Consider the following 12,870-nt stretch of genomic DNA (forward strand, 5'->3'; position numbering starts at 1 on the left):
AGAAAATAGCAGATCAGTAAAGTATGGCAAAATGCAGTATTCTCTCTCTCTGTCTCTCTCTTTCTCTTTTGTGAATGTGATTTCATGACACATCTTGAGTTCCCAAAATAATCCTTTGATTTTTAAATTCACTTATTTGTAAATGTTTAAAAGCAAAGGCAAACTGTACATCACCACCCTGATTGGAGAATGAACGTTCTCTAGAAGGGTATTAATGTACAAGTAATGCTCACTGAAAGATGAGTCCGCCGCTTCATGGCAGCATATCAAGCTGCAGTGGAGCTTGGACAGAGAAAGCAGAATGGCTGCCATTATTTTACTTTCACTAAACAGTGCTTTTGCTGTTTATCGAGTGTAAAATGTAAAAAAAAAAGAAGACAACTGAAAAATAAATCTGTGTGTTTGTCAGTGTGTGAGTGAATGCATGCATGCCAGTGAAAGTGAGTGAGCAAGCCATTATTTTGCACTCGCTAAGCAGCACTTTTGCTGTTTAGCGAGTCTAAAATAAAAAATAAATAAATAAAATAAAACGTGTGTGTAAGAGTGTATGCGTGTATGAGAATAAGAGAGAGAGATCGATAGAGTAAAACAGAAAAATTGCGTGTGTGTGTGTGTGTGTGTGTGTGTGTGTGTGTGTGTGTGTGTGTGTGTGTGTGTGTGTGTGTATTTCTGGCTGCATGTGTGAGTGAATGCGTGCATGAAAGCAGAGAGACTCTGTGTGTGTGTGTGTGTGTGTGTGTGTGTGTGTGTGTGTGTGTGTGTGTGTGTGTCTGTGTGAGAGAGTGGTGTGAAAGCAATCAAATGATTCCTGTTAGCATATGTGAGAGAGAATGAAGAGAGAATGATCCCTGTCAGAAACTACAGTTTTTCATACTGCTCACCCTCTTAGACATAACTTTCAACCTCTTAGCACAAGAAATATGGACACAGCCTGGCGTAATGGAGGGGTCAAATGCTTGCTCATAAACTTAAAAAGTTGCTAGAAGAATAGGATTTGTGGTAACATGTATTTTCTGACTGATATGAAATCTGAAACTCAAATGCATGTCATTATTTAGCGACTTTAAGCTTTAGATCATGCAGTGGTTTGTCAAAAAGCACATTTTTATGAGGAACAGACTGAAAATATAAGGCAAAAATCTGGACATTCTGCAAAATATGTCCAGTTGAGAGGTATGTTCTTAGATCAAGGTATCTGGATAACCCTAAAATAAATGGGACAGAGGCTCAAAATAGGAACATATTTTAAATAATTTGTATTAGCATGCATTTTCTGAAGGAGTGTGAAATCTACCACTGGTAGCAGCAAAGAAGTTTGTGTTCTTCTGGACCCTTTAGCTGAAGAAATCTGGATAAAGCCCAAAATAAAGGAGAACAAATGCTCAAAAATAAGATCTGATTTTAATTATAGCTCTTATAAAATTACACAATTAAAAACTTACATAAATAAAAGGATTTGTGTTAGCATGAATTTTTTGAAGGAAATAAAACTCTGAAACTCAAATGTATGTCATTATTTAACTTCTGTTTCAAATGACTGGCAATAAGCCAAATGTTTTATGAGTAAGGGACCAAAAATACAAAGTAAATACCCAGATTTTTTTAAAGTGTTATATCTTGGATGTAAAATTCTTCCTCCAACACCATTAACATATACTACTACAGCAAATATGAAACATTATGCAGAGGAACTATTTTACATTAAAAAATATATTAAAAAATAAAGTAGTACTTAAAAAGATAAGTAAGTAAAACAACAATTTTATAGAAAGCCCATTCTCTAAGCACAATAATGCCCTCCAGGGTGTATGTTAATGTGTAATTAACACACTTCCAGAGGTGTAGAAGCCCTCCGCCTGTGGTAGCGGGCATCATAACACCCCTTGGCGGGCATTAATTGCACATTAATACACATTGTCAGGCATTATTGCTTGCTTAGCTGATCTTTAAATCAGAGCCTTACCAAGAGTCGGTTGAATCTGGTAACCACCCTGGATGCCAAACTTTAGCCCATTTGTTTCACATTATAAGAGGCAGTGTTCCACATTTTGAAGATGGAAGTTTAAGTGTTATGTGGTGCAGGAAGAGTTGATGTTCATGATCTCCTCCAGGCATATTTCATTTAGACTACTGGCTCAGAATTAGAAACTGTTAGAAAACCTGGCTGCTATGATGTAAACTCCAAACAAGATATGGAGTCCCTAGTCCCATTGAAAAGCTGCAGCTCCATTTGTTGCGCTATTTGCTGGTCAGTTTGTGGTTCACTCTGCTAGCAGTGATTCCAGTGGATGAATAAGCTGTGAAAGTTGAGTCCATCTGTGAAACACTTGTAGTAAAATATAGTATTTGACCCTGAAAGAAATTGTTCCTGCTTACAGTAAAATACCAAATTTTTTTAACTGAACCATTTTCATATTGGCACAGCACTGATGGTTTTTGTTTTTTGGGTTTTTTTTTTTTTTTTTGCAGTTTGTCTGCTCATACTCAGGGAAATATGTGCAGGAACAGGGAACTGTAGCTTGAAAACATGTCTGAGATATTTTTTTAAAAAAGTCAATGTTCAAAGGTCTAGTACTTGCCTTGCCCCTGAGCTAAGTTGTCATACTTGTTCCTCTCCTCCTGCAGGGCTACCCCTGCTCCACCACTCTCCATGCCTGCCATCTCCCATCCCTTTTTGTTATAGCCATTACTTAAATGGGGATATGGTTTCTTCTTTGGTGCCACCCCATTCATGAAAGTGTTAGGATGGGAAGATCTTTTTGCCTTTCAGACCATGATTCTGGTGTCCTCCTAAATAAAAGACTGTCTTACATGTGTTTTTTTTTTCATTTTTTTTCCTTATGTATATTTTCATGGTTGTATTCATGCTTTCACACATTCTGTGTGGAAGCACTACACACTTTATTTCTTCTGCCTTTCTACCAGGGTCTTGAACGATGGGAGTACTGCAGTGATGTGCCACACTTAGCCACCTCATACCAAGAGTCAGTCCTGAGTACTTGTTCTTGTTCTACTCTATATGAAACACCCCCACCATCAGCATCCTATGTTTGTCTTTCCAGATTTGATTTAGGACATCCTGTGCATCATAATACTGTACATTACTCCTCTCTTCCAATAAACCAACCAGGAGTTATATTCCAAGTAGAGCTAATGGCATTGCTTTTTTTTTCAGGATTAGAATAGAAGAGCTAAAGAAGAAGGCTGCGGAAGAACAAGCCAGACGTGAAGAAGAAGCTCGAAAACTTGAGGAAGAGAGAAAGCGTGAGGAAGAAGAATTCCAAAGGAAGGCTGAAGAAGAACGACTCTTAAAGGAACAGCAAGAAAAAGAACTTGTGGCAAAACGAGAACAGCAGGTTATTACATTTGTTGTTTCTCTTCATAGTTATGTCCTTTGGCATATGAAAGTTTTGCTAAGGAAACCAAACAGTCATTAACATGGTGTAAATGACCATTGCTTTTAAAGTAAAAGTTAACTTTTTTCATATTCATTTCTTTCCTTGGCCATTAACGACTGTATGCCTGCCCTTCAGTTCGGCAGAGAATAGCCTACTATTATATTGCTTGTTATAGCTGATAGTAGGTACTAATTTTGAGAGGATGAGTTGGCTCAGTGAGGGACAAAAGTGGAACCCCTGGGATAAATTTGTGGTTTCCCATCCACTCATCAAGGTTGTGCTTGAAGAGGGTCAACAAGGTGCTCTGTTTGATGTGTATAGGAAGTCTCTGGGAGACAAACCTGTCTCTTCAGCAGGTTTTGTTGATGTCGCATATTAGATTCAGGCCTTTTGAGTGGGTAGTGCATGAAGAGTTAGACTTATGGATATGAAGCATCTCTAGTAGGGGAGGGTCCGAGATTGCCTTGTAGGCGAGACACAAATCACCCCTGAGCAATCTGTATGATACTGAGTAGAGTGAAATTGATTTGATTCTGTCTGCATAGGACAAGTGCTGAACGCCATGGATTCTCTCTGTGAGGTATTTCAGTGGCTTTTCCAGTTGGTGCAAATGTTTGGAGAGGTACATCCCAAAAGGGGCGTTATACTCAATTATTGGTCTAATGTAATGAGGGAGGAGTATAGAGAGGTAATCTCTTTTTTTCTGGATGCAATCCCATTACTTATGAGATGAACCAAGTAAAAGGCTTTTCTGACCATTGCTGCTACATGATGTTCGAATGTGAGGTTATGAACCTAAGTGCCCATGGCTGTCACCAGAAGTTGTGTGCTTAGGGGGTTGCCATTGATGTGGTAATCAGTAGGGGGTCATGTTTTTGCCGAATAGTATGATACTTTTTTGCATTTAGCTTGAGGTCATGACTTTGCCATCACTCATTAGTTGCTGTGAGACCCTCTTGCAGTATGTTAACATCATTTGGGGAGTCAATGACAGCACCCAACTTACAGTCGTTTGCAAACTTGGTTAGCCACAGGCCCTTTGTCTTTGTCCGGACCTGTGAGAAATAGATGCCAAACAGTAGGGGTCCCAGGACAGATCCCTGGGGAACTCCACTAATGACAGGTCGGCTATCGAAGGTGGAGGTGCCTGTTTTGACTTTGAGGGTCCTGTCAGTGTGCCAGTTGGCCACTCACCTGATGAGATAGGGGTTTATGCCAAATTGTGTTAGCTTTTTGATGATGTCAGGGTAAGCTGTATGTACTGACTTTCCCTCATCCAGGGCCTTGGTGACAGTCTCAAAGAAATCAACCACGTTCAACAGGCAAGCTCTGCCCTTGACAAATCCAAACTGGGTGGAGTCAAGTGCTTGGAGATTGCCTATGTCTTTGTTTATGAGATCCATAACAATACACTCCATGGCTTTACAGATCAGACTTGTCAAGCTAATGGGGCGATAGTTTACAGGTTCAGTAGTGGCACCATCTTTGTGCAAGGGAATGACAATGGCAGTTCTCCACTCTGGTGGAATGAAGCCAGTACTTAGGCTATAGGTTTCTTATCTCTTTATTTACCATTTCTATAATTCTTTTAAACAAGAAGCATCTTCACTAAATTATCACTTATAACATAGGCAATCATCCAGTTATATTAATGAAAGTAAACCATATTGACATATTTTTAGTTTCAAACATTATAAATCACTTATAATCTCTCCAGTCATTGTCAGTCAAACACTACATAGCTCATTCTTTTCCTGCCTTCTTTTAAAGCTCATTCCTCCTCCAAAATCGTATTCTGCATGTATTGTTCCCACAATTCCCTTTTTTCTGTGTAATTTGTTCCTATCCGTTTCTAAAGATCCCAATTCCAATAGTTTGTATCTCTGTTACTGTGTACACTACTTCTGGTACAGTTGATTTAGATTTTGATTTCTATTTTCTAGTAACTGCTTTTGTGGCAGCCACCATAATTAGACTCAGCGAGTGCCTACTATGTCTAGGCAATTTTGATTCTGTATCATAGCTCAAAAAATCATTTTCTTAGTTATACATACTTTGCTCACCCAGTATTTCTTATATAATAGTTTGCAGGGAATTTTTTAAGTCTGCCAACTTATTACATTCCCAAAAAATATGTTCTCAATTACCTCTTTCTTCACCATCACACCTCCAACATTTGCTATCTACCTGGGGAAAAAATCTTTGTCTACTTGAGGTATAAAAATAACTATATACTTCCAAGCAAAGATCCTAAATCTTCTAGCATTTGTTGCATATTTGGGAGCATACACATATCCTCCCATTGTTTCTTTGCGAAAATTCTAACATCCCCTGATTGATTCTTATAGTTATCATACAATATTTTATATGGTCTGCTAATTATCCCTTTTTTAACAGAAGCTTATCTTCTAGATTCTACTAGAACTCTACCAGTGCTGGTCTTTCACTTAGGATCCCCTTATTTCTTTCTGTTTGCCTATACTCTCATATCAGTCTTTGATAGGGATTGCAATCTCTATCCTGCAGTCCAAATAAATTATTGGCCTCTTCCGATTCTATTACCTTTTCTGTTTAATTATTTGCTCCCAATACCTTGGTTCCTTTGCCAGTTTTCTCCAATAAATTCCAGACCTCTCTTACCTATTGTCTGTATCCCTAATTGTAGTCATCCCTATGGGAATAATTTCCTTTCTCCATTCCATTGTTGGCTTAGTTTTTACAATACTTTCTGCTAGTTTATAAATATAATATTCTATATGGTTATTGTTATTCTCCATAAGGACCTGCATCCAAAATCCCAGTCTCTCTTTGTTTCTTGAGCTTCCCCCATGTTTTGTCATCATCCCTTTCCACTTTAAATTATAGCTTTCTGCTTGTGGTGTGTATAGGAGCCTTAACTGTGTACATCTGAAATACCCCTTTCAAATCATGTAATCCCAAACCACCTTGTTCTGTTGGAAGAATTAGCTTATTCCACTTGACTCTTGCCATCTTCCCCTCCCAGATAAAATTCTTCAGCTGTTTATTCATTGCTATCCAAAACTTCTCCTTTAATCAATACATATATGCCTGACCTGTATATTAAACTAAAGGGACTAAAACATTTTAACTGCTTGTAACTTGCTATCCATATCTGTAAAACAGTGCTTCCAGTTTCTCAGTATTTGTATTATCTTTTGTTTAGTCTCTTCTCACATATGCTTAGCTGCCACAACAGACCCTATTTTAATCCATGCTATTCAGTACTTCATTTTATCATGTCCCCATGATATGGATATTGCTGAACCAGTTCATGTGTGGGTACATGGTTTACAACTATTGCCTTTGTTTTAGCTTCATTAATTTTGTATTATGAAAAGACTTGAAACTGCCTCAAAATGTTCCACAAGACTGGTGTATCATTCTCTGGTTTTATCAGATATAACATAATATGATATGCAAACAGTGCCAGCTTTCTTGATTACCATACCTAATATATCCTTGAGTTTCTGAGTCCCTTGTTTTCTTTGCCAGTGGTTCTAAATATAATGCAAATAACAAAGGGGAAAGAGAACACCCCTGCCTGGTCCCTTTGCTCAAAGAAAAATTGCCAGAGAGGAACCCAGCCACTTTAATTTTCACCTCTGATCTGGCATATATCCACCTAATCAGCCTTATAATGTTATCAGGGAATGGAAATGCTTCCATTGCTGTGCTTCTAAATTCCCAGCTTACTCTGTCAAATGTCTGCATCAAGACCCACTGACAACACTGGTATTTTCTTACATTCTGCTTCCCTCTGGATCATCATTGCTCTGTTAATATTGTCAAATTTTGCTTCCCCTCACCTTTGCCATTCATGTAGTCATTGTAGACATAATACACTTTATAATCATGGTTTAGAAGTGAAATGAGCTTTTATGAAGCTAGATCTGATGGGTCCTTAACTTCTTTAGGTATTACAGCCACCAATGCTTTCTTCCAAGAAATTGGTGATTCTTCTTCTCTTAAAACGATGTAAACAAAACCTTCCAGATGTTTATCAATTTTTTCTTTCATAGTTTCCAAACATACACAGGAATACCATCTATTCCCGGAGACTTTCCTGTAGATTAGTTATATACCACCATTTTTATCTCATCTCCTTCTATCCTGACTGTTAGTAATTGAGCCTCATCTACCTCTAACCTTGGCATATTTAATTCTTCCATAAACATTTCTATTTGTACCTTTTCTTGATTTCCATATTATACAGATGTTCATAAAATTTTGGAAATATGTCTAGTACCTACACAGGATCTCTTGTTATTTTCCTTGTATAGGCTCCCTAAGCATGATCACGACTCTTTTTACTTTCTGTTGCCTGAATTGTTATGCTAAAAGTTTTTGTGCTCTGGAATTGTTATCAAAAGAAAAAAAAAAAACAAGAACCACAAAAAATTCACACAAGGCGATATAGTATCCAAACTAAAAAATGAAAAAGTCACCACCACGTCAAATTCCAAGCAAAATGGATGTTTATTAAAACACAATTCCCAACAAGACTTAGCACTTTCACCTGTTTTTTTTAAACAAGCATTCATTTCGCTTGAAATTTGATGTGGTGGTGACTTTTTCATTTAAAAAAAAACAGTTGCTTAAAAACAGTCTTTCTAAACTCACATATTATCAAGGTAATCCCTTATTTTCTGTTTAGCATTCTGCAATTGCTTCTCTTGCTGTTCTATGACATTCCTCTATTATGCAATACTGTAACCTTTTCAGTCCCTCTAAACAATTCTTGTTACTTCTTAACCATATATCGCATTGTTTTATTTCCACCCTATTTTAAACGCCACTTTAATTTTATCCTACTCCCTAGTTATATTTTCAGAAGAAATTTCTATCTTCTCTTATAACTCCCAAATAATTTCCACTACACATTCCTTAAATTCCTTTCTTTTCAATAGATGGGTGGGAAAGTGCCAGTGTCTCATTTTTATTTCATTACCCTGCATTTTTATTTTAGTAATTATTGGCACAAGATCTAAAATAGTTATTGTTCTTAGCTCTCTCACTACCTTTCTGCATCACTAACTTTCTGGCGATTATTTTCCTAACTGAAAACAACATTCTATTTTTCATGTATTAGAACAGTTAATGTCATACAGTGCACTACCTGCTACTACTTTGGGAAACTATCTACTCATAGGTTAGGTCTATGGTGAGAGAGACTATCACTATCTATGTTTTAACTCTATAGAATTGTCTAGATGTGTAATCTTGTAACATAGTTTCTTTCAACTTATTTTTGTATAGTATTTCTAATGCCATTTGAATTGTATTGGTTTATACTGTAGTTATTCTGTATGGGGAGCTTTTCTCCCCGGGCCTCTGCTGAAACCAACCAACCCGGTAAACAAATGTCAAATAAATAAATACATTTCCACAAACACTCTACTGTTTCCACTTTTAGTACTTTGTCCTTCTAACACAGTTTTGTCAGAATCAACTCTTTCTGTTGGTAGGATTACATCTTTACTATTAAAGGTTCAGGTTGCTTTCTCATGGTCAGACTTGAAGCATGCACACAGTGTGCCCTTTCAATTAACAATTCCTGCTATGGAAAACAGTTGAGTTGCTTATTTGTGCTTTCATAAAATGAATGCAGTCTGTTCCTTCCAGCTTCTCTGGTACAGCAGAAAATCTCAGGTTTTCCCTACATGCTCTGTCCTCTAATTCTATTATATTGTGAAGCATCTCTTCTTGAGCAGCTTCATATTCAGTCAGCCTTTTCGACATTTTGATCTCTGATTTTTTGTAGTTTTATCACCTCATCTGAATATCTGTTTAAAGCTTCTTCCATTTTTTTTTCCAGCCCTTTGTTTTTTTGAGTTGATGTACTCCTACAGTGTTTCATTTATTTTAATCAGCTCTGAGTACATTTGACTTACTTTGTTCCATGTCTTGCACCAAAGTGGGATCTTGCAGCACTTTTTGCTGAACAGCTGCAGAATTATTTCCATTCAGTGTTTTCTCCTCACCTTTTGTGATTGATTTTCTTGCAGTTTCTTTCAATTAATATTGCAATGGCATCCAGGCAGCACACTTACTAACCAGTTACTGAAATTTACCCAAAAAGACAAGTTCACTGGTCTCTTTTCTGAGTTTTTGTTTTCATACTAGGAAAGCTAAAATTAAGCTGTTACTCAGTGTGCAGCCATCTTGGAAGTCCATTTTTCAGCATATGTTGATCTTTTATATGATTCTAAGGATCCTGCATTATAAGTGCCTAGCATTTTTAGTCATTTATTATTAACCAAAAATGATGTAATGGGGCTGCCATCTTGAGGTGATTTTGTTTTACAGCCAGGGCAATTCCTTCCTGCAATGTAGTTTGTGTTTTCTTAATATGAAATAAGGGTATGAAAGTTTCTGTTGTATTTCTCTTTTGACTTACAATTACACTACTATAAAAGATGAGAGTGTCACCATATATTTTTTAGCGAGCACCTTTATTTATTTTTTTTAGAAGCAACCACTTAAAACAGTCTTTTACATCAGTGTTTTATGTTCTGCCAGATATAGTGCCTAAGCTACTTATTTTTTTGTGGTAAACCTTTTTGTCAGACTGATACAAATTGGCCTATCAGTTAATGCTTCTACTGATAATCTGCAAGTGACACTTCACACTTAAAACTAGCAGAGTGCCAGTAAACTGTTTACTTAGCGACAAGCTGCTAAGAAGAGCTTACTGATATATTTGTTGTGTCAGGTTAAGGAAAACTGATTTAAAGATGTTATGTATTTTTCTTGTCTTTCTTATTTCATACTTATAAAACATTTCTTTTGTAAAATATGTGCAACCTTGTGATGTTTTCTCTTGTAAATATAAAAATAGATGAAAGGAAGGGAAATGCACAAATTTCGTGTTTCAAATGTAAAATATAACTTCTTGCATATCCTGTGTAAGCAGGGTATAAAACAAAGTGTAGTCTAGTTCAAAGAAGTAGCTGACTAGAACTTTGAAAGTAATACAGACATTAAAATGTAGCCAGTCAGGAGATCTCTTGGATTGGTAACTTCTGTGATTCTGGACTTACATAATTAAGCCCTTGTCCTATACTCTGGAACAAGCTACCCATCTATGTCAAGCAAAGTTCTTCATTAGCACTCTTCAAGAAAAATCTTGATGAGTGGATGGGAAATAGGAAATACACCCCAGGGATCACTTCTCTGTCTCTGCTGAACAGTGGCACAGGAAAATAACTTTCTTGGGTGGCGTAAGCTATGGAACCTTGCTAGCTAGGCTTACGGAGGCCCTTGGGCCGATAGCGTAGTACCTACCTATGAACCTATGAACCTATAAGAACTGATTTGGTTACTTGTGGTGTGGGAATGCAAAGTACCAAAATAAGCTGATGTAATGTTTTCTGCAAAAGGGACTGATGTGATGATTTCTGGGGAACACAACTGGGGATGTCTACCAGACTGTTTTTTATCCTGTCTTTGGTTTGTTTGGAAGATATTGAAGTAACCACTTCCATTTAAGTTAACTCTCTGTAGTTTCTGCAAGATATCATCTAGGAATGTATAACAGTAATGGTTCAGTACTATTTAAGCTAGAGATAGATGCTGAGGTAGGGGGTTTCTTTAAATATGAATTTCTGTGAAACTATTATTTTGATATTCCTTGTGCACTTTCTTATTCGTCTGCTTACTTAATCAGTGACTGCAGTGTTTACTTTATTGTTTATATAAAATTCATTCAGTTTTAAGCTGTTGTGGCTTGTCTTTTTGTTATATATTTGTTATTGCTATTTACTATTATCATTTATCAATGTAGATTAACAAGCTGTCAGTCCCAACTCCTCTTAACTGAACTGTTTTAGGCCTACTACTAGCAAAATATTAATGTATATGATTTCATGTCTGGCTTAAGCAAGAGCACCATGTAACTGGAGGTCCCTGACAAAAAATAATAACTTATGTGAAAAGCAGTTACCATAGGTAAGGGTCAGTGGAAGACTTTATGGTTCACAGAGGGACTGTTGAGAAAGGGGCCTGGAGGTGCTAGGCCAAAGACTTTGTATGTGGCCTGTATACAGTGTAATCCTTTACTGAATGTTGAAAGCTCATACATAGGAGAGCAGTGCATGCTCTCCTTATGCTGTTGGGTCAGAAAGAATTTTGTGGTTTGATCCCAGAGTTAGACTGTGTGCATTTTGTTTTTTCTTTTATTTTACCATGCTGGGTTCCAGTGGAGTAACTCAAGTGACCATCCCTCTGGTGCCAGCTAGGACCTTTTTTTTCGCATTGGTGGCACTGATGCCATCAATAACATTTTAGGCTTTATGAGTGGATTTGAAGTCCTCCCATGCCAGCATTTGTCACATATTTGAGTGCCATTGGTGGGATTCAAACCCCATCCATGCTACCATTTCACACGTCTTTGGTTGACAGTGGAGGAATTCAAACCCCAATGGTGTCATCTCATCACAGTCTGTATATGAATTCAGTGACCTAATTCATTTTGTTAAAGTTGAAAGTGACTGAATTAGTTATCATTCCCACAATTAAGTGACTTCCAGACTAAGCAACATGCTCCAGAAGGAAGTAGCTTGAGATCCAGAAACAGTGTGCACATAGACTGTAGAATCAGATGCTGAGAAGAAACAGAGAGGAAAAAATAATGTTTACTTTTCATGTGACAATCTTGAAGTTAGAGTAAAGAGAATCAAATCATTTTGTGATGAGAAAAAATGGACGTATGAGAGTAGTGTTAAAAAAGTAGTGTAATTGGACCTTCCCTATTGGCTGCCTACACCTTGTTTAGTTAAAGTTGGACAAGGAACCAACTTGCTGAGTTCAATTTCTCATTGCTGAACTTTCTGATCAGTGTTTTTCATAAGAAATCAGGGTGTTTGCACTCTTTGTGTGTGCTAGCACTGGTTCTCTTGCTTTGTTAGAATTTCTCTTTTCTTCATATTTGCCTGACATGGAGGTGGTATCTGTATGTTTGGGGGGGTGTAAGAGGGCACATACAATTCATTTTTTCATTGGACTGAGCTCCATACCAGATGAACTTGCTTTTGTTTCTCTGAGTTGCAGCTTAGCAAGATCATAGATGAAGCTGCATTGACTCTACATATATGGCTTGGTGAAAGTAAAACCATTTTCCTGATAAAAAATTATTTTGGAATAAGTCTTTGTCTGTAAGATGTTCCTTTACAAATGTTGTTGTTGCCATATGGTAGCACGTGAGAAAAGACTGAATGAATTTGCATTACATTTAAATGCTGATGATGTTGGGAGGCACAGTGGTTGTCACCTCACAGTAAGAGGTTTCCGGTTTGATTCTCGGCTGGGGTGCCTTCTGTGCAGAGTCTGCATTTCCCCTCTGTGTTTGCTTGGGTTTCCTCCAGATTCTTCAGTTTTCTCCCACATTCCAAAGACATGCATCTGGAGAGTTTCTGCCCAGGCCTCAGCTGAAAATGTGCTCTATCCCAATCAG

The 12,870-nt window shown here is 37.3% G+C and overlaps 1 protein-coding gene across 10 annotated transcripts in view; it reads left to right on the top strand.

Annotated features, from left to right (window-relative positions):
• MAP7D2 (MAP7 domain containing 2) overlaps positions 1-12,870 on the top strand; it is a 1,271,501-nt gene that overhangs the window by 1,083,618 nt on the left and 175,013 nt on the right. For all 10 annotated transcript variants that reach the window (XM_044072255.1, XM_044072256.1, XM_044072253.1 and 7 more), the window contains one exon: positions 3,176-3,356. In XM_044072255.1, the coding sequence (XP_043928190.1) occupies positions 3,176-3,356 (181 nt within the window). The remainder of the gene's footprint in view (positions 1-3,175; positions 3,357-12,870) is intronic.

Source organism: Protopterus annectens, chromosome 5.part0 (genome assembly GCF_019279795.1).
Source record: "Protopterus annectens isolate FY-2018-M chromosome 5.part0, PAN1.0, whole genome shotgun sequence".
Classification (NCBI taxonomy): domain Eukaryota; kingdom Metazoa; phylum Chordata; order Ceratodontiformes; family Protopteridae; genus Protopterus; species Protopterus annectens.